We start from the raw sequence: 21,614 nt of genomic DNA, 5'->3' as shown, positions 1-21,614 counted from the left end.
AAATGACATAGCTGGACATGACATTAGCACATACACTATACCACCTGCAGACCATAATGTATCATTACATACTTGAGCTTGGAAGACATATCCTCAGCTGGCCCCTTCCGCAGCATGCTAGCATTCGCACTGATGTTTTGGATACGCTGAGGTTTCTCCTCTGCCTGTCTCACTGGAGCAGCAGATGGTCTCTTGGCTGACCGTTTTATTCTCTCCTCCAACATGCTCATGTCTTTCTCTGACAGCTAAAACAAACAATGCTTTCACTCAGTTGAATGAGTTTTAGAAATGTGTACCTCTTGTAGGTGACACAATTATTACAGGCTGAGGTTTTGCAATTCCAAGGCAAGTCAATACTACCATCTAGCAGCTCTCCAACAGGGTCACTTGACTACCAGATGGTTGTTCAGGAGCTAGTTAATCCATATGGACAAGCTACTATATGAAATACAGTCCCTTCTGGCCCACATTGTTTCCAAGAAACAAATCATTTTTAGTTCAAATCCTACCACTGTTAGTAAGTTTAATTGTTGCTTGTGTTGCTGAAGAACAAAACACACCTATCCACCCTTGCATGTCCTCTGTATTTATGAGCCCCAGGCAACATTTTAACACTGGGGACTCCAAAAGCCAAGGTCCTGCTACACCTTGCCTGTTCCAAGTACTTGCAACTCAACCATTGTTATTTCCAGTTACACTCACATTTCCAATCAGCTTGAATACTTGGTCACCATGAACATTGTAGACAGTTACAATGGTGTTCAGTGCAGCATTGCGAACGGTGTTGTCTCTATCACCAATATGAGTTGCCATTTCTTTCAAGGCTTTCCCTGGAGTTGGCTGGCATACGTTCATGCCATAAGATTCAACCAGACATCCAAGCTCTTCCAGGCACTCTGAAGGAAGAAAATGACACAAGCAGATTCAAAATTAAAGCTGCTGAGAAACAATCCTCTGACTTCTGTGCTGTTTGAGAACGAACATTCACTATACAGAAGGGTGAATCACAACGCTCAATTTATTAACAGAATGATAGTTCTTGCCCTCTGTGTTGATAGATGCACACCTTCTGGGCGATTTATGAGATAAAGAAGCACACAAGCATCTAAAAGCTGTCAGTCATTCCCATACCTTTCCAAGTACTTCCCATTACTGTGAGCTATGTGATGTTCAACTTCACAATTAGGCAGTTTAGACAGTTCTAAGTTTGTAATGTCGTATCATAGAATTTAACCTTCTAGATTTATAAGGATGAGATATTCAAGGTGACCATGAAGCTGTTTGAACTTTAAAACACTATATGGTAAACAATTCCTAAAGTAAAACAGTTGAGACCTCTGTACAGCATAGAGACATCTTTCCAAAGTTCTGATCGTATTACCAGATTCCCTTAGTGACTTGAACAGTACTGTCATCATTTTTCTCCACAGCACTGTTTTATTAAAACAAGCCTCCTCAAGGAAGACTCAAACTTAATGTTAATGTTAAATTACTATCAACAGATTGTTATAGCTTCCAAAGATAAAAAATAAAGAGCAAGATTATTCTTCCTTTAACTAAAATACATGACAGGGTTACTTGCAAGTGCATATAATTCTACATACAGGGCAAATCTCATCTTCTACTAGAAGTTAAGTTGGTTTTTCAGGATGCAAAACAACACGGCTAAACATTGAAACTGCTTAGTATGTTTAATGCTATTTCCCACCTGCACGCTGTTTTGAGTTTTTAGATTTTGTCCCCTCCATGATGAAAGTAAACATTTTGCTGGCTGGATATATGAGACACATCCTATTCAGGATGGCACGCACATCTTTGCGGATGACATCTTTTGGTTCTCCTACCTAATAGAAAAGCAAAAACAGTTGGGAAGAAATACTAAACATTTTGAACAGACTCTTCATACTGATGAAGTAGTTTAATGTCAAGACAGTCAAAATTATTCTCAGTGCAAAAACTCCTTCTGGAAAATGCCTTTTAAAGGCAAATACACAACACACTCAGAATGAGCATCACTGTAGTAATTTGTTATCCTGCAATGTTCCCCACAGAAAGCGAGGTTAACTTCTGTATAATAAATGGTACCTTTATGATGAGATACGGGATGAAAGACGATGCTTCATTTTCCGTAAGGTGATATTCCTCTTGGCTCAGCATATTGAACAGCAATTTAAGGTATTCAAGTGTTTTCATAAGAACACTTGTGTTGGTATCAAAGAACCGAAGAGTAAGCCACTTCAGGATCAGATCCAGGCAGCTGATGACTCCTTCTTTCTCATTCTCCAAATGCTTCAAACAACACGGGGAAAAAAGAGGGGCAAAGTGAAGCACGCTGTTCAAGAAATCAGAACAAGGAAAAAGCTATTCCTGCTGAGACAGTCTACACACACTGATTGATTTCTGTGACTGCAAGTGCTCACTTTCAGCTTAAACAGCTTTCCGACATTTTAAGAAAAACCTCTAGTGAACAAACTAATTTTCTCTTCTCCTCAAAAACATAAAATTCATTAATTATCTGGAAAAAAGTTTCAATCTCACAGTACAGTTACCTCTAGCTTCTCAGAACACTCCTAGTTGATTTTAATTCAAGATGAGACAGCAAGGAATAATTATTTTTGTTGTCATCCACTAGCACAGATCCAAACTTACCTCAATCATAACAGCCAGTGCTTTGTTGTGGTGCTGGAAGTCTGCATGAAACATCTCATCCTGTAACCATTTGGCTACACAACTGGACATTTGAGTTTTCAGCTGTTCAATGTATTCATCACGAGGAGTAGTGAAGTTCCACTTCAACACCTGCAAAACATCAGCATTTGGAACCCAAAGCAAGCAGCACTTTTCGCTCTTGAAAAAATTTTTTTTTCATTTGCATTGTTTTCTGTCCTACTTCAGAATCTGTTTTCAAAATCTTCTCATTATCAAAAGACAACGGGAAAATTTAAATGGCTTTTGCTCATCTTGGCTTCCATAAAAGATCCTGTGTTGAGCAGTCACCTTTAGGCTGTTACCTTAATTTCTACCAACTACTTAGAGTGGTTGTTTTTAAGCTACATAGGTCTTTTCACTGGCAAGTAATCAATGAAGCATGCTTTAAGCAACAAAATTTCCACATGCGCAAAAAAATCGAGCTTGTTAAGAAGTACCATTCAAAATACATAGAAAGAATTTAATGTGGATCCTAGAACTCCAACGTTAGGCATGCACAAAAAGTTGATCAACTTGACACTATAAAGCTAAGGATCATCTCTTAGAAGCAGCAAGAAGTTCTACAAGAACACGCAGATGCACAAAATCTGACAAACAGACAAACATCACAAAGTAATATGGGCCTGTGCAAGTCAACTGGGGCACTGGATAAACAACCCAAAGGACAGACAGAAAATACAACTTTCATGTCCTAGCATAGTTAATTTTAAATGCCAGAACAAAAAGATGTATTAAAATTAATACTAATTCAAAATAAGTGAATGCATTTAGATCTTTCTTACCTTTAGTCCTTTTTCATCTTTCATTCTCTGTTCTTTCCCATTTGGGACTATGATAAAAATGGGACCTGATTTGTCATCATCCTCCTTTAAAGTAGGCTTGTTTAATATTTTCTTCCCCTGTACGCCCTGAGAAAACAAAAACAAAAAAACCCCCAAACCCAAGGTATTAAGAAGCAACGCAAGACATGTGCCTTAGTCCAAGCAATAGCAAGCATTAGATGCCAGCCAACCTCATGCTGCCTACGTAAACAAGAGCCAGAGAGAAGCTGAAAGAATAAAGTTGATTAGAATTTTTTAAAGTATGTGCTCTGCTGCTGTGGAAGCAATACTCGTGACAGTGTGTGCAATAGCACCCTGTGAAAGATGACATATCATTCTGGACCAGTGCACCAGTTACCCACACACATACCTAAAACCCAATGTAGTACCTGTTTGATAGATTTGCTCTTTGTCAGTCTGGTATTGCCTTTGCTGAAGTTTATATTAGTTTTGGACAGGCTGGTACTGCCCTTGGACACACTGCTATTAACATCTGACTGCTGTAAATAAGCCATAAAAAAAAAAAGGCTTTGTTGTTAGAGACATATTTACTTGGAAGAGTTACCAATCCACATCTCTTACATAGGCATTTTTTTTTTGTGTGTGTCCATTGCAGAGGTATTAACTCCAGAATCAAAATTCTGACAAGCAAATATATTAACTTTGGCAAGCCTACAACATCCTTCCAAGTTTGTTCCATTCATTTCTGTCATAGATCTGGACTTGCGTCAGTTTTTCTCATAACATTACTTGAGGCAATAGAAGCAAAAGGATTATAAAACAAGGTGGTTTTTTGCTTAACTTTAAAATAAATAGAAAAAAATCACTAACAATGAAAAAACAATTCAAGGATGCACAGCTGAGGCTGTGACTGTGCTTTCAAACATATTCTTTCTCTTCTTGTTTCTGTGTTCCAACTGTGAAGGAGATGAATTTCCTTCAATACATGGGTTCAACACTGTTGTTCACAGCAGAACAGCAATAGTAAGAATAAATGCTCAATTACTTGAAACCAAGAAGACAAGCAAATTTACAATATGGAATGAGCTGTTCACATGGCATTTAAAAACAAAACAGACTTAGTTAAACATTATTTCTGTTATTACCTACTTAAGTAGAAGATACAGAAACATCTAATTTCAGAAATCAGACAAACACACTGATTCTTTTTAAAAGCAGTCCCAAGAAAGGGCTATACTCTTTTACCCATAAAACATTACTCAATCTGTTAATTTATTTGAATTAATATCACACAAAATAGAATAATTACCTTAGTTTTAGAGGAAGTTCCTCCTACTTTGGCTTTTTTGGGATCAGGCTTAGATTCCATGCTATTTGACCCTGAATCTTCTGTAAGAGCTGGAGAAACAAAGATCATCCCAAACTATCAGGAAGCCTGTTTCAAATCAACACTGTTTTTTTGTTCTTAGAACAGAATAATAAACTACTCATGAAGATAATGATAGTAATGTGTGATAATGCCCTTATCACATAGAAAATTTTCTTTTGCATGTTAGCACACACAGTTCCCCACATCGTTATACATCAAATTTATTATAGTTTAAAACATAAATAATCATTAAAGTACTGTTTACCAAAAATTCTTCTTAGGGGAATGTAAACCAACCCTTTTCTTCAGTTATTTCCCAGAACTTGAGAGGTTACCTGATGCAGGTTGGAATTTGGCTGGAGCTGCTCCCCCTCCCACTCTGGAGGATGCTTTAGCAGGCGGAGCTGGTTTGGCTGGCATATTGGCTTTGGCTTTTTCAAGCATGGCCAGTACCTGGTCTTTGGAAGTAGGCTAGAGGGCGGGGAAACAAAATAACAGATATGGAAGGATTACTGTTTCAATACATACCTCAGACTAGAAAAACGACAGTACTTTGAAGCAGAATATTCTCTAGTAAGCATCTTTCATGACACTTGGAACATGCTTTCAGATCTTCACATTCTGAGATGGGACACCTTGCCATTAGTTATTTCTGGAAGATGTATATGAAGCAAACCAGCAATCTGTTCCAGCTTGAGCAGTCCTATGACGTTACTTGAGAACCCTATGAGTTATTGTTTGAGTAAGCCATGCATGTGTTTAAAGGCATACAGTTAGAAAATAAATGGTAAGCTATCAACAAATAGATTTCTTTTAGAAAAATACACATTGTGAATAAATAACAAGCTCTTGTAGAGATAAATCAGTTGTGGCCACGGTCTTTTTGAAGTACAGAAAACTTGCAATCTCCTAACCTTATTTTCAGCCACCTGAAGTTCAGTGCAGGCAAGGTTTTCCATAACCAAATACATCACAAACCTAACCATTTAATATTCACTTAGTCAAAGTCACATTAGCCACTCTTAGTCACAGCAATACCTTCAGCTTGCCGGTAGCTTTTGCCATCTTCTCAAAGCCAAGATGCATCATAAAGAATGGCAGGGCATCCTGAGCCTTTTTACGCACATCTCCATTTCGATCTTCAAGGCAGGAGTAGAGGTGAGGCACACATAAGAGCAGGTCAGAAGGAACAGAGCGGAGGGTAGGCAACTTGTCAGCCAACCAACCAAGAAGCTGTAAGTTTAAAAAATGTTTTTGAATAAGCGATTATTGATATTTGGAACATCTAACATAAGCCACAAGAGCACGAACACTAGTCCTTTACTCATACATACAAGGAAAAGGAAAAAACTATGTTTAGACAAACATACTCCTAAACAACGTAAGTGTAGCATTAACAATTCAGAAACAACAAAAAGTGAGTACAGTATTTGAATATGCAGCTACTTCAAAACTTGGAGCCTGACCAGGTAAGATTGTGTGGGCTGATTCCTCCTTCTGTAAATAACACTGGAATTTCAGACTAGGTAGTGCAGCTAATTAGTAAGTTGCACTTCATTAACCTCAATATATTAACACCTCCAGTTCTGTTCTGGTCTTCATCACTACTGTGTCAATTTGACGGGAAACAAAATAGTCTTACAAGGGTGACCAAGAGGCTAAACCTGCATTTTGGAGGCACTAAAATCTAAGTTACAGCTATCACGCTAGGGGACAGCTCATTAGCCTTGTAAAGTTTTGTCAGCAAGAACAGAGAGTTGCTTCTTGTTTACTTACATAATAGTTGTATTATGCAACATCAGTTTGCTTATATAAAGTTAGTCCATAGCAAAAACGGTTATTTTGAGCAAATACACACAAAGAGCAGTTAAGAGAAGCCTACCTCTTGCCTTAGAAAAGGATTTTCTTTTTTGAGTTCCTCAGATAGGTCTTCTCCTTCCAGCCACTCTTTCATGCCAGTTTGTTCAGCCCAGGCATTCACAGTTGCTAGTGCAGCAGCACGAACATTATTCTGTAGCAATAACAAGATTTATGAATAATCCTAAAGAAGGGTCATAAGATTACAACAGAAGATTCTACATTATAAATTTTGAACTACGTTCTCACTCACTACTTGAGAAACGTAGGATTCAGTGTCTAATTTTAGCGTCGCTATCGCATACGGAAATAAGCAAATCATATCATAAACTTACTATTAAAAAGTGATAGGTATAATAAACAGGCACAAAAGGTTATCTTTAGAAACACTTCAAACTTGCTATCTTAACCTTAACTCCTGAATGAAAAAACAGGTACAGATAAGGTTGACTTCTAAAGAATAAAGTTGATTTATGTAATGGTTATAACAGGCTTAGCATATACATATAGCAGGACAAGAAGATTATGGAACCTGTTAGTAGTTTCAGGGCAGTCTTATTTCAGGTTTCTGAGCCAAGGTCAAAACAAGGGCAGGTGAGTCTCTTACCCCAGTTCTATCTTTAGTGTTTTGGTTTAAAAAAACAAAAAAACAAAAAAAACAAAAAAAAACCCACATTGTGTCTTTTTTTGAAACAGTTATGTGAAATTGGAAGTCAGATGGAACACGCGATTCTTCAAAGAAAATCCGTCAGTACAAACACAAGCGTACACATGAGAACAGATCACTCTCCCATAGGCTGAGTAGGAGGCAAGATGATATTAAAGCTGAAGTATGTGTGTTTGTATAACAGATACATAGGATACATGTTACATTGCACTTAAAATTGACTCAATTCTGGCATGTACCCAGAGTCAGCATCCTTACTAAAAAGTTGTCCACAGAGGGAAATAAAATTCCTGTGCCAAATGCAAACACCTACATTTGTCTACTTACAGGTTAGAGCCTGGTTTTGCTTAATTATTCACTGAATGTCAGTATTTTAAGCAAGGCTCAAAAATCTGTCTCATCTCCCTAAATACCTGCAACTGGATAAATCTTGCAGAATAGTTATTATTGCAGTAATGTTTGAATGAGTACACAATCCTCCATCAGTATCACAGCACATTGTAATTGTAATACCAGTAACACTGGTATTATGCATTTGTATTGCACATTTTGGTGATGATACAGGTTAATCTCAGTAGGTCTTCTCCTTAAAAATCATGTACTTGCAAGTGAAGACAGCTTGCTGTTTTCTCATGATAACTTGAGGGGTGAATAAAAGAAAGAAACCAGCTTGCTCATAAAAAAAATTAGTTCCTTTGGACTGAGGAAATAACCTGAAATAAACCTTATTTTAGTTTGTTTTTTTTTCTTTAAATCTAGATCCTTATGCTTAGTCCTCCCATTGTTTGGAAGGAGACCCAGTTTCACTGTTGTATTAAACATGACAATTTCTGTAGCACAATTTGTGCATGTTCTCAGAACTGTGCAAAAGTGAATTTGTAGATGTGTAGGTGGTAATTTAAAATCTGTATCCTTGCAACTACACCATGTAGTTTTGAGCTTTAAACAGACAACGAGCTCCTCAGTTCACATAATGAGGTGTCTGTTTTGTTAGAAGCTTTAAGTCATCTTCATATGCGACTTCTGACTTGCTGGATTTTAAATGGAACTTAGGCTCCTTAGAGAGAGATCCCAGAGAAGGGAAAGAAACTAGACACTGTGACTTACAAGTAGCATCAGGATAATACCTGTGCTCTTCAAAGAATAAGAATCATCTCCAGTAGAAGGGACTGTTAGATTTTGAGTGCTGCCCAACTCCACCTTCAAAACTGTCAGTAGTCAAAGTAATCCGTAATTCTTGGCAATCCTGACTAGTCTCCACATACCAAATGATTTTAATTTATTTTAAAATGATACTCATCTATTTATGGCAGGCAAGACTTGCTGTCATTCCTACTGGGGCAGACAAACACATCAAGCTTTCTGACACAAAAAGGACAAGTCTTATCTGAACTCCTTGCACGGAGTACTTCAGAGTTTCTGCCTCTTCAAAGAGGAGAAGAATGAAGTCAATGCAGGCACCACCAACACCAAGGAGGCAAACACATTAAGCATTGGTACACTAATGCATGTTGGCATGCAACATCAGCATGTTGTACTTCAAATATCAGCACAGCTCGTCAGTACAGTAGAAGACATTTTGCTTGTTCATTTGTAGATTCAAGAATACCACAGCTTGTAAACTGGAGCTAGCTTCTCTTGCTTTCAAATACACACTCCTCAGAAATAGCAAGCTTCATGAAATTGAAGCACAGAAGCAGCTATTTTCCCCTAGGTAATGACAACCAGTTTCTTCAAATAAGAAGGGAACCTTCTATGTTCAATAACAAGCAATTGATTAGAAGGTACTCGCTAAACCAGTATCAGTTTATGCTGAGTGAGCTTTGGCTTCCAGAAGAGCAATGCTAATCTCCAGGCACTTTCACTGTAAGAGTTCATCTGGGGTTGGGGGAGGTAAAGGGAAGATGATTCTCCTTCTCAATCTGCATATAAATGCAGACTTGTGAAACTGTGTCAAGCACCTTTCTCCTACAGGCATCAACAAAAATAGTACTTCAGTAGGAATCCAGTTTTGACACACACCCTCAGCAGCTTTCCAAGTAGTTGCTTTTGCTGCTAGGAAGACTTCCAATTTCAACCTGCTCACCTACTTCCTGCACATTTTACTGCTCACACTCAGAATAGGAACATCTGAAATATCACCTCTGATGATTGCCTGTGAATTCTGGCACAAATCGTTAGCATCTTCTCAAGCCTCCCTCTCTCCAGTTGTCCCAAATAGTTCTTTCCATGGTCCTAAGTTTGATTTGACACAGTATCTTGACAAGCTCAACAATGACATTATACAAACTTCAGTATAAGTCAGTGCCATATTTCAGCCTACACAGAAGTCTCCCACACAGTGACACAGAACAAGACAACACTGCACACTGGAATTCATGCTGATACACTAAAAGAAGACTTCTACAAGCAACCTTAAAGTCAATCAAGTTTTCTTGGTAAAGTAGTGTCCTTTCAGTCTGAAAGTTCAGCTCATGTATACATAGTCATTGTGTTTCATTTGTAAGATGAATTATGACCCCAGCTCCTGTTATTCACAAGCAGTAGAATATGTCTCATGCAGAATGCATACCAAGGATACTTTATTTGGATAATAAGTTGTCATTTAAGCAAAAACAATCCCCCTCCAGAAAAATCACCATCACAACTTGCATGAGCTTCCAAAGCTTTAATTACCATTCACATCTCAAAAGCAAACAGGAACAGTTATTCCCAGGTATACTTCAGGGCAGAAAGGCAAAAATGAGACCAAGTTGGCCGGAAGTGTCGATCTGCCTGGAGGAAGCAAAGCCCTACAAAGGGATCTTGGAAATACCACTCTTCTGAAAGAGTGGTCAAGCACTGGAATGGACTGCCCAGGGAGGTGGCGGAGTCACTGATCCTGGAGATGTTCCAGGAATGTTTGAATTTTGTGTTGAGAGACATGGTTTAGTGAGTACTATTAGTGATAGGTAGATGGTTGGACTGGATGATCCTGAAGGTCTTTTCCAACCTTGGTGATTTTGTGATCTGGACTGGCTGGATAGCTGGGCTGAAGCCAATGGGATGAGTTTCTAAAATGCCAAATGCCAGGTCCTGCACTTCGGCCACAACAACCCCAGGCAAGGCTACAGGCTTGGGGCAGAGTGGCTGGAAGACTGTGGAGAAGAAATGGGCCTGGGGGTATTGACTGATGCTCGGCTGAACATGAGCCAGCACTGTGCCCAGGTAGCCAAGAAGGCCAATGGCATCCTGGCTTGTATCAGAAACAGTGTTACCAGCAGGAACAGGGCAGTGATTGTCCCCCTCTACTCAGCCCTGGCGAGGCCGCACCTCGAGTACTGTGTCCAGTTTTGGGCCCCTCACTGCAAGAAAGACATTGAGGCCCTGGATCAGGTTCAAAGAAGGGCAACAAAGCTGGTGAGGGGTCTGGAGCACAGGCCATATGAGGAGTGGCTGAAGGAGCTGGGATTGCTCAGTGTGGAGAAGAGGAGGCTCAGAGGAGACCTTATTGCTCTCTATAACTACCTGAAGGAAAGTTGTAGTATGCTAGGGGTTGGCCTCTTTTGTGTAACTGGTGATAGGGAATGGCTTCCAGTTGTACCGGAGGAAGCTTAGGCTGGATGTTAGGAAATACTAGTTCTCTGAAAGAGTGGTCAGGCACTGGAATGGGCTGCCCAGGGAGGTGGTGGAGTCACCGACCCTGGAGTGTTCAAGGAACATTTGGACGTTGTGTTGAGGGACATGGTTTAGTAAGAACTATTGGTGATGGTTGGATGGTTGCACTGGATGATCTTGTAGGTTTTCTCCAACCTTGGTGTTTCTGTGATTCTGTGAAAAGGAGAAAGGTATTGAGCATCTTACCTTACTGTCTCCAAGGACTGTAATGACAGGAATGCCCAAATTTTTCACATGCTGTTTGATATTGGGGCCCATTGCTGTTGCCAGCTGCTGAAGAATGCTCAGCGTTTGTTGCACCTGCATATAAAGAGAAAGTCTTTGAATAAGCTACTGGTACAATCATATATGCAAAATTCAAAGTCACATGGAGAGAGTTAACACTGCTGTACATAAGCTTTTACTTCAGAATGCCTGCTCAGTGATATAGGGACACTGAAACAGGAGCATTACTTGTATGGCGACACACAATCTTCTCCTTTTTTGGAAGATTTTTTCATTAATACACTCCACTGGTTTCAAACTAATGGTTTTGTGACATTGCAACAGCTCTCTGCCATAAACTATTTCTCATTTCTGAACTGGAAATAGTTGAAAAGTAGGTTTTCAAATAACATACCAAGATTTTATTGGAGTCATTGAGACGACTCTTCAAAGCTGCAGGAAGTTCTCCTATATTGGGCTGTATGAACTTGGCATCGTTAATAATGCTTGCCACTTCATCTAGACCTTCTTTCCTGATCTTCCAGTTTTTGTCCCCAATCTTAGCCACTAGCTCAGCTGTGATCTTATCACTGTACAAAACAGAAAAAGTAAAAAGTCCATTTTCTTATTTACATGCCTTCAGTATTTGAGTGCTTTAATAATGCAGATTTATGCTTATAAAGGATGTCAATTAAGCTTTGAATTGCAGTGCAAATGCCTTCAAGTTGTAGAATATAAATGTACCCAATATCCGTTCTTGGCAGAAGATCCACAACATCATTCCCAACATCTTCCTGTTCCTCTTCCTCACCATCATCCCCACTTCCTCCACTGTGCCTGGAAATGCCACGAGTTGGGGCTGGTGCTGTCTGTCCTTGCATCTGCAAGCAACAAAAGCTTACAATGGCTATTTTAGAGTTTGACATTAAAAATAAAGGCACTCATACAACACAAATACACTATTTCAGTATCAAAGATTTTAAAACATAATACTCGGAAAAAAAAAAAAAAACCCAAACCCAGGAACAAGAGCTTTTGCAATCTGTGACAGGAAAAAAAAACTATTGGCATAGCTAGGCACAACACATTTAGCTCACCAAAGCAGCTGCTATCTTCAGAAATCTGGTTCACTTAAAACAAAATCAAAGGCTAGACCCACAGTATTAGTACACATTCCAACTACTGTTGTTTCCAAGTAGTTTTAGTGATATTTGGTATTAAGAATGCTACACTTCATACCTTTTCAAATTCTGCATCAATCTGAGAGAGAAGGGCTGGCTTTTCATCCTCAAAAAACATTCGTAAAGATGGTCCCACATAAAGATACATGACTCCCAGCAAGGTAATGGCAGAAGTCCTTACAGCCTGACAGAAAGGTGATAAAAAGCGTTCAGTCTTCACATTAAGGACTGATCAAAATTCTGGATTAAAATAAATTTTCTTACTGGGTTAGTTGCAGCAAGAGCTGTCTTCACATTACTAATGAAAGCTTTGACATTCAATCTGTGGAAAAAAAGTAAAAATAAATCACATTCCCATGAGTACAAACAAACCAACCAAAACAATCATAGCATACTAAAAACTTAAAAAAAAAATAAAATAAAAAATGCAATGGGAATGAGAAATCACCGAGAAGCAGAAAATATTCACACATTAACATCTTAAGTACAGTGTACTAATTAAATAGATCAGTTTTGGGAATAAGCTGCTATGAAAGTCAGCACAGTAAACCTAAGATAACTAACATCAAATGCTATTTATTAGAGTTGTAGAGCTTCTTATGTTACTACAATCCTGAGATTGCTAGTACTAAAATCCAAAGGAACAAGTCTTGTACCATTTTAAGCACCTGAAATGTGGCTACATAATAAAAAGCATTTTTTTGGTGAACCTGTACCAGGATCTTGCTGAAAAAGGTCCAAATTTCAGAATCAGTAATTCGCAAGAGAAAGAAGGAAGGTTTAGATTACTTAACCTTCTACACCACCACTGCGCAGCAACAGACAATAGATGGGTCAACATGGAAGCTTCCTTCGTATGGTTCTATTATCATCTCCATACATTACTCTGGTGGAAATACACTTTTTGTGGAATTTGTCCAAATGTGAATTGCTACTGAAAAAAGTTCCCAAGACTTAATCAATGCAACTACCCATTTCATGGCTGTTGTGTAATCCAGTCAAAGTAACTGCCTAAGCAATCAACTAAACTAGCATTTGATTGCTGATCCAACAATCAGAAATTTGTTCTCTTAAGTAAATGGCACATTACTGTATACACATAATAGAGAGCATTCAGTTAAGAGATAGGTGCTGAGAAACTAAGGAATGTTACACTGGTTCTAATGAAAAACTTATTTTCTACCCCATCCAGCATCAGCAGCAGTAATTGTGTTGGCTAAAACATCACCCTAGAAATCTACCCCAATGAGAAAAATAAGCATCCCAGTATATATTCCTCTATACTGTGTCAAACAAAACTACACTGGGATGCATCAGAGCATAGACGTACCAAAACTATTACTCATCCCACTTCCATATGTAGATTAAGATTCTTCAGAGAAGCCCCAACGAGAAGGGATCTTTTAACAAAGGATGCAACCTTATTATTCCTGTCAGATGTTTTTGTTTACACGTTTAGAACTGGAAGAGCAGCTGATAAAGTCAGTATCAGAGCTGAGAGAAGTAAAAGTTCAGTGCACTTGCACTCTCAAGAACAAATCTTCAGCCCAAGATAAAAAACACAGACTCAAATTTCTCTTGGAAGACGTACCCAGAAAAGCCAAACTCTTTAATTGCATTTGAGAGCCAGTTCAAAGTTTCCGACTGGTTTTTAGGGTTCTTTTGAGAGAAAGCCATAGCCACAACCTGGAAGAGAAAAGTAAAGCTTGAGTTTTCATTAGCAAGCCAGGTGACAAAGAACTATTGTATGTAAATGAGTGATAATACCTGCAAAAATCAGGGTAGTGCAAATAAACCAAAAGAGCTGGGGGGAACAACCAAGGCAAAATTTGTTGTGTCACTGTAACATAATATAATTGCAGCTGAAGTAAACCAGAAGTTATTAAAGTACTAAAAGGCTTTCAGAGATCAGCTATATTACAGAAGTGTAGAAGTGGTTTTTTCCCCCCAAACACTTTTTACAAATTTTTTTTTTTTTTTTTTTAAACATTATTTTCAGAAAGGTACCTATTTACTACCATTATTTTTGCATTTAACAGCTATCCCAAGAGATACCTTCAAACTTCCCTGTGCTGAGCAGCACAGGAAAACAAAACAACAAAAAAAACGCATGAAGACTGAAGACTTACTCCCTGATTTTCCCTTAAATTCCCTGAAAGAACACATTTCTGTCTTTAACAGAAGAACACTTTGCTATCCACTCACCTGCTCAGCAGTCCATGGCAGTTGGCATGCCTCAGCTATTGCTGTCATGGCTTCTTTTGCATTGCTCCCACATTTCACATCACCAACCTTGTCTACAAGACCATCCAATACAACCTGTGCTGAAGTCTTGGAGAAGTTTCCTTTCTGTGCAATCAATGCAACTATATGCAGTTTCATCTGCATCACCTGGAATGTTCATAATAGCAAGGAAGTCACTCACTTTTATATATCTTAGACCTCTAAAAAGTGTATACGTATTTAATGTAAGAAATACAAATTGCATTTTTTCTATTAAACTGTGTCTACTCAAGTACATACATGCATTTATCTGAATATAAACTATATATGTTTATATAAACATAACATAGTCTGAATGTGTATACACATTTTAATACACAATCAATGCTGAGCAACCATTACTAGCTTTTAGAATTTATCTATACCTATATATGCATATACACAAACACCAATATACATCTAGACACATTCAAGTGTCTCCTGGAGTCTCAATTATAAGCAAAAAAGAAATCTGATTTTAGAGTATATATTCTCATTTGACTGTAGAGAGAACTGCACTAAAACAATAACATATATACAGCAAGGGCCTTTTTTCAGTTGGAAAAACAGCTTACATTAAGTAATAAAAATGAACTGCTGCTTACTGAGATAAAGATGTATTACCTGAAAGTTTGTTTCCTTCCAACCAGGTTTCTTGGCCAGCATTCTTACTAGAGCTTGGCAAGGCATTTCACTTCTCTCCATAAGCTCAACAGCCTTAAGGATAAACATCAAAAGTTAACCAAAAGGTCACAAATGAAAGAAGAAAAAAACACCAACAAACAAACAACCAAAAACCAAACATCCACACAAATGGAAATTACCTGAATTGTCATGCAAGTGTTTTCTTAATATTACACTAAGTTGCAGAAATCCTTAGCATAAGAATTTACCTGAACAGCCTTACTATAAGACCCATTCCTGCAAGGAGCCCATTTTACACACACAGAGCCAACATTTCGGTGGAAGTGTTCATACTTCTACACTTTGTTTATCCTTTAAATGTATTTACAAGCACTTGTTGGCCATTCCAAATCTGGAAATGTAACGTTTAATAAGTGGCCCACCTAGAAAGCTGACTACAAAGCAGAGACTAAGCCTTAATGTAGCCCCTCCTCCCCACAAAGGTATTCCACTGAAACTATAATAACATCCTCGTATTTCAGTAAATCTGCTTAAGCTTTTGCAGCAATATTTCAGTGCTGCCAGTAACAGCACTGTTCCATAATTTCAGTCAGTCAGCACTTCCACTAAAATATTAAAACTCAATTTTTTAATTAAAAATTAAAACTGCAATACAATGGTATGAACTACTTGTACATCAACGGTTGATTGCTTTTTGAATGCGAATTCTCAGAAGTTTTATGATACCGCAGGAAGAAAAAAAATAATCAGGCTTCACATCCCAGTTTTTGTAGTAGACCACGTTTGTAACTACATGAAGCACTCACTACCAGTTATGAATACTAATATTGCTGTCATAAGTTTCAAACTATTTACTAACTGAAACTTTGATATTATGCTCAGTCGCTGCTTAAAATGCAACCAATGGGGACTTGCAAGTGTTTTTGCACAAATCATTCCAAAACCTTTATAATTACTTTATATTTTTAATAGACCTGTATACATGCATCTTCAGTTCATGTATATGCTTCAAATGCTTCTCATAAAACCATATCTACATCAAATTAAGAAAGTTACTGCACCACAGTTATGGATTAAGAGTTAATTTAAACCATGTACGCCCCTGGTATTTTGCAAGTATTGTTTAACTTATCTGAAACAGCATTCTGACCTACTGCTACTCTGGCATGTCTCTTTAAAAGAGAGCTACCAGGCCTAAAACAAGCTGAAGAAATTATTTCTTGCTTTCTTCTCCCCCATTTCTCCTTTTATCAGTTGTTGCAAAACTCACCTTCTGAAACTCTTCCATGGAGGCAAGTCTCTCTTTCCAGTTACCACTGTCCAGCTGCTGGATACAGGAAGCTGGAAGGACAGCAGCAGCTTTCTCCTCACAAACTTCTATCTGCAGACAGAACAGAATAACACATCCCACAGGATTCTGCGTTAGTAGGAAGAACAGAGCTAGGGACATATAATGTATGTGAACAACTCCTGCTCTTCGATGCATTTACAAAATTTAAGTCACCATATGACTTAATTAAGTCACCATTATGACACCATAATGACACCATAATGACAAAGTTCTGCTGTAGGTTGAAGCATTTTGTACAGATTACAATATAAGGGTTTTGCATTTTGTATAGGTTACAATACAGAGCTTAGGAAGCTGCTAAATCATATTGCAACAGAAAAATAATCCCTAAAAAGTTTCAGTTGTACAGTCAAAAATGATACCAGGTAGGCATTACTGAAAGAATCAAGCAAAGATAAACTGAAGTATACAAGATAATTTTGTATGAAGTTGGGATTTCATAGCAATTAATCAGAGAATAGTGGTGGACAGGAGAAGACACCTTCCACGTCCATCTTAATGGAATGAATTCAAGTTATTCTGAAAACAAAACATAGTAAAAGTTCCCTTTGCATCTCTGGTACCTGCACTATTCTCAAGAACTGTATCCTCATTTTGCACCGTATATAATATATATACTTATACTAAAGGACACTTCCTAAAGGTAGCTGACAGCTTAAACTGCAAATTGATTTTGTAAAGGAGCAAGTCAGAACTTAAGCAGCTTTTTGTTACTGCTCGATCCACAGATGGGGAATGAGATAGACTAATCTACTGAAAGGATATGGAAGGGAAAAGGTTGTTTTTTTCTTAAGTAGAAACAAAGCATCTAACCCATATGTATATACACTATATGAATGATTCCATTAACACACAGATTTCCAATGCATTCTTGGCTCATCCCCAACTGAGCAGCATGCAAGAAATTTGATTTGGTTTATTATTAGTTTGAAAACTGAAGCATAACTAACTCCAGAATATCATATTTTCAAGCTTTTAATGCCAGACAGCAAATCATACATCCTTAATTACACTGTAAGTAGTTATCTCTATCTTCTACATCTGTTTCTAATTCAGTAACACCACTGATCATTACACTAGCTTGATAACATTTACTGCTTTTATGACCTGGTACCAAAGCCAGCCAATACAATAAGTGTGTATTTGCCAGAGTACATCAAACACCCATTTTGCCAGTTATGAATTCTATTTAAATACACTGTTTTTCCTTACCCAAGAAAGATACTGCAGTGAAAAAATGTAGTACAAAAACTTTGTGTAGGGAAGTAAAGACTGAATATCAAATGTAGCTGACTATTTACACAGAACACTTTATTTTGGATAAAAGCAAGACGCTTACCGAGAGCTCAGATTCAAATATCTCTTTGGTCTCAGGACCCTTCTTGCCTTTAGCCCCAGCACCTCCTGTACCTGCAGCTGCAGCTGGTTTGCTTTTCTTAGGTGGGCCCCCAGGCTAGAAAGGAAGCACAAATTAGCAGAGTTCAAACAGCTCTCCAACTCATCAGATTCTAAACGAACTGCTGTTTTTCCTATACCTCCGCATTCTGACATCAAAACACACATTTGGAAGATGTATTTCTAGTACCATAACTGTTACATTTGATCTTCAAGATAGCAACTAGTTATAGTCAATACAATCACAGACAAATAGAACTGTCAATAACCTCTTGACAATCTCTTACTTTCACAGCAGGTGCTTTTTTCTGTGGTCCTGGCTTGGCTGCTGTATCTTTTATTTCTTTATCTCCAGCAGTGCCTGAAAGCGCAGGTGTCTTTCCAGCAACAGGCTTGCCTTCTTTCTTCTCAGCAGCTCCAGCCTTTTTACCATAAACCAGTTCTACCTTCTCTGCACACTCTTTAATCTGACAAAGTGTTTCAAAACAAAACAAAAATGTAAAGAAATATCTGTTTAGCTGTCACAACGAGGTGTAGTTTATCTTCTCAGCAGTGGCTCAAACTTTGCTATTCTAGAAATATTAAGTTCCTCAGTTAACAAAGTTCAGCTATCCTGTATTACAGCACTAATGTTAACTAGTCAATAGCATCACCTCCTGTTATATTGTTCATTTTCTTAGTTCAAAACGAAGCATGGAGAGTTGAGAGAACTCCTTTCAGATGCAGATGCTCTAAAGACTAATTCTTAGCACAATAATCAAGTCATCATTCCAACCTGTTAACTTACACAAAAGTACAAAAACTTTGTGTAGGGAAGTAAAGACTGAATATCAAATGCTGTCTTAAAATATAGAGCTAAGTCAGGGAATTAAGTCACAAACACATGAGATTTGTTTCAGAGAAAGAAGAATTTGGAAAACAACCCACCAACCAAAAAAGAAATCAAGCCACTTCACCAACTCTTAAAGCCAAACACACATTATATTAAAGAATGAGAAGGTGCAGTGTTTGCATATCAATACATTTTAGATACTGAGTCAGAGAAAGGATACTCAATATTTAACAAAAAATTTTGAAAGCCTTTTTCCAGTCTTCCTGCTCCGATAGTAACTTTTAAGTAGGACACTTTCAAAACAACTGTGGCAAAACATTGACTGAAGTACCTCCTCTCATCCTCTTTACTGAAATGCATTTTACACGGATAAATTGAGCATTTTACATTTCATAAACTCACCCGATCAAGCTTTAGTTTGTCGACATCTGCTAGAAAAGGATTCACAGCTTTCTCTCCAGCAACCTTCAATGCAGTGCCTAATGCTTCAAAACCAGCATCTCTTACTTCAGGAGCAGAATCATTGATATGCTGCCAAGAAATACAGCACGCATCACAAAGTTTGCAGCTCACATCTAAACAGGCGTTTAAACTCATGGTCTGTATAAATCTGTTCCAACCTTTTAATAAAACTTACAATCAATACAGCGTAATACTTAATATTCCATTCCATTATAGAAAGAAAGAGAAGTTGTCTACTCTGTTTCTTCATATCTTGATCTACTCTTTTCTCAAATACAGGCTGCTTCCCATCCTTAGATCTCTCATACAGCAAGAAAAGGAAGAACATTTTAGCTTTAAGAAATACTGAAACACCATAAAAGCTTCTAAGAAATTTAAAATCCCACAACCCTTTTCAAATCTCCATTTTAAAAGCCAAGGAATTCACCCAGACAAAAGAAATGGAAACACATAATGAAGTGTACAGATTTTGATTCCACTGGAAGTTCTCCAGTGTACATGCAGTCTATGCATAGACAGAAGTTTTTACCCATGGCAAATTAGATGCAGCACTCTAATAAAAGCTTGCTATGAATATCTGCAAGAAGCATTTGTCAATGTCCAGCAGTTAAATAGTTAGCAAACCAACGTCTTTACTGCAAACTAGGTGAGTTTTCAGTTTTAGAGATAGTTTAGTCTCTTCTTAGCAATTTCCATGACCAAGTCATCTTCCACTTCCATATCAGTCAGAATTCACTGACAGCCATATAGTACACAAGCTTTTTAGCCCCTGCACTATCAGATTTCTTTCTCCCAAAACAATCTGATGCTTCACACCAACATTTCAAGTCAGCATCAGAGAAGTACTAATTCCTTCTCCTTTTTTACCTTGAGAAGTGCAGCACAGAAAGGTTTCAACAGACTTTTTGGCAGAGTAGAAGGTGTGCAGTGTCGAAAGCTTCTTGCAATGAAAAGGGATGTCTGCTGCTTAATTGTTGGATTTTTGTTGTCCATCACTGCCAACACATCTTCACTTATGTTCTGCAATGTGGTCTACAGAGAAAAAAGATACTACTTTCAGTAAAGGAACAAAAAAGCAAATAAAAAGACACCAATTCTCAGGCACAGTGGGAAAATTTTCAGCGTTTTACTTACAGTAAGAAAGATTGCATCAATGGCTTCCTGCAGTGCTTGCACTACCTGAGGTTTCTTCTCTTTAAATTTCTCTAAGATTGTTGGAACAACCTGTGGAAAAGATTAAAAAAAAGTCAATCCACTCTTCGCTAACATAATTGTGAAACATGAAAATTTGTTCCCTGACGTTTCACAAAGAAGCAAAGCTATTAGCATCTCTCCTACCCCATTGGGCATACAACAGCAGGATGAACTAGTCTATTCCAGCTTTTCTCCAATATGAAATTCTTTCCACTCAATCTATTAATAAATAATGATTTTTGAGCAGTTACACAGAAAAGCTAAGAAAGAAGCAGGTATATAAATTCACAAGTGAACATTCTGGATCTACTGGTGTGAAATACAGAGGCATTGATAGGAAACAGTTCCACAGTAGAACACTATGTTCTCATTTTTTAAGAATCGAAGATTGTGTATGTATGCATACATACACACACAGTCCCACTTTCCAGCATCCTCACAGCATTCAGCACCACTGTCCAAGATGCTCTTATTTGACTAGAACACTGTCTCTCCAGTTGTGAAAGCCTGAACCTTTCCTACAGCTGCATCCCTTCCAAGCAGGATATTTTTGGATTTATTAACTTGAAAAAGCACACCTGATAATTAAACCACACCACATCAGAGCTTCTCTGCAATTTAGACTCAATATAGCTTCTCAGTCAACCAGATACAGATGACTCTCCAATGTGCTGGTAATATGAGGAGGTCCACTTAACTATGGCCTCTGTAACCTACACTATCAGTAACATAAGAAATTCTGATGTTTAACCAGAGACATGCAGAGCTTTTAGCAGTGAAAAGCAGGCTACTTTTGACATTTCTGTAAGCCTATCAGAGTTGACAGTTTAGAAGCCATCTAGTTACTCATTATAAGCTCTTGCATAATAGAAAACAGGTCTTCCTACAGATACCTCTTTCTACACAGAATTTGACCACAAGATCTCAACTCATTATGACACAGTGAACAAAGCTCAGGTGGCATCTTTGTGTTGCTAACCCTTGCCAATTCCTGTTTGCAAAGCCTTAAGCGCTTCAAAATAAATAAGTAAAAATAACCATGTTCCT

The 21,614-nt window shown here is 37.9% G+C and overlaps 1 protein-coding gene across 7 annotated transcripts in view; it reads right to left on the bottom strand.

The window, feature by feature from the left end:
- Nucleotides 1-21,614, bottom strand: part of CKAP5 (cytoskeleton associated protein 5) — a 47,618-nt gene that overhangs the window by 10,261 nt on the left and 15,743 nt on the right. For 6 of the 7 annotated variants that reach the window (XM_052694764.1, XM_052694770.1, XM_052694765.1 and 3 more), the window contains exons 10-34: nucleotides 20,508-20,597; nucleotides 20,241-20,405; nucleotides 19,314-19,442; nucleotides 18,367-18,546; nucleotides 18,024-18,137; nucleotides 16,604-16,714; nucleotides 15,313-15,405; nucleotides 14,632-14,817; nucleotides 14,018-14,112; nucleotides 12,691-12,748; nucleotides 12,485-12,610; nucleotides 11,990-12,126; nucleotides 11,661-11,835; nucleotides 11,228-11,341; nucleotides 6,743-6,871; nucleotides 5,899-6,093; nucleotides 5,196-5,331; nucleotides 4,801-4,889; nucleotides 3,920-4,030; nucleotides 3,492-3,617; nucleotides 2,650-2,799; nucleotides 2,086-2,289; nucleotides 1,709-1,844; nucleotides 703-896; nucleotides 73-245 (exon numbers count right to left, since the gene is read on the bottom strand). In XM_052694764.1, coding sequence (XP_052550724.1) covers nucleotides 73-245; nucleotides 703-896; nucleotides 1,709-1,844; nucleotides 2,086-2,289; nucleotides 2,650-2,799; nucleotides 3,492-3,617; nucleotides 3,920-4,030; nucleotides 4,801-4,889; nucleotides 5,196-5,331; nucleotides 5,899-6,093; nucleotides 6,743-6,871; nucleotides 11,228-11,341; nucleotides 11,661-11,835; nucleotides 11,990-12,126; nucleotides 12,485-12,610; nucleotides 12,691-12,748; nucleotides 14,018-14,112; nucleotides 14,632-14,817; nucleotides 15,313-15,405; nucleotides 16,604-16,714; nucleotides 18,024-18,137; nucleotides 18,367-18,546; nucleotides 19,314-19,442; nucleotides 20,241-20,405; nucleotides 20,508-20,597 — 3,416 coding nt within the window. The remainder of the gene's footprint in view (nucleotides 1-72; nucleotides 246-702; nucleotides 897-1,708; nucleotides 1,845-2,085; nucleotides 2,290-2,649; nucleotides 2,800-3,491; nucleotides 3,618-3,919; nucleotides 4,031-4,800; nucleotides 4,890-5,195; nucleotides 5,332-5,898; nucleotides 6,094-6,742; nucleotides 6,872-11,227; nucleotides 11,342-11,660; nucleotides 11,836-11,989; nucleotides 12,127-12,484; nucleotides 12,611-12,690; nucleotides 12,749-14,017; nucleotides 14,113-14,631; nucleotides 14,818-15,312; nucleotides 15,406-16,603; nucleotides 16,715-18,023; nucleotides 18,138-18,366; nucleotides 18,547-19,313; nucleotides 19,443-20,240; nucleotides 20,406-20,507; nucleotides 20,598-21,614) is intronic. The other variant, XM_052694771.1, reaches the window with a different exon arrangement.

Source organism: Tympanuchus pallidicinctus, unplaced genomic scaffold (assembly GCF_026119805.1).
Source record: "Tympanuchus pallidicinctus isolate F22 unplaced genomic scaffold, pur_lepc_1.0 scaffold3, whole genome shotgun sequence".
Lineage (NCBI taxonomy): Eukaryota > Metazoa > Chordata > Aves > Galliformes > Phasianidae > Tympanuchus > Tympanuchus pallidicinctus.
The sequence above is the reverse complement of the archived record's forward strand: the minus strand, read 5'-3'. Positions and strand labels throughout refer to the sequence as shown.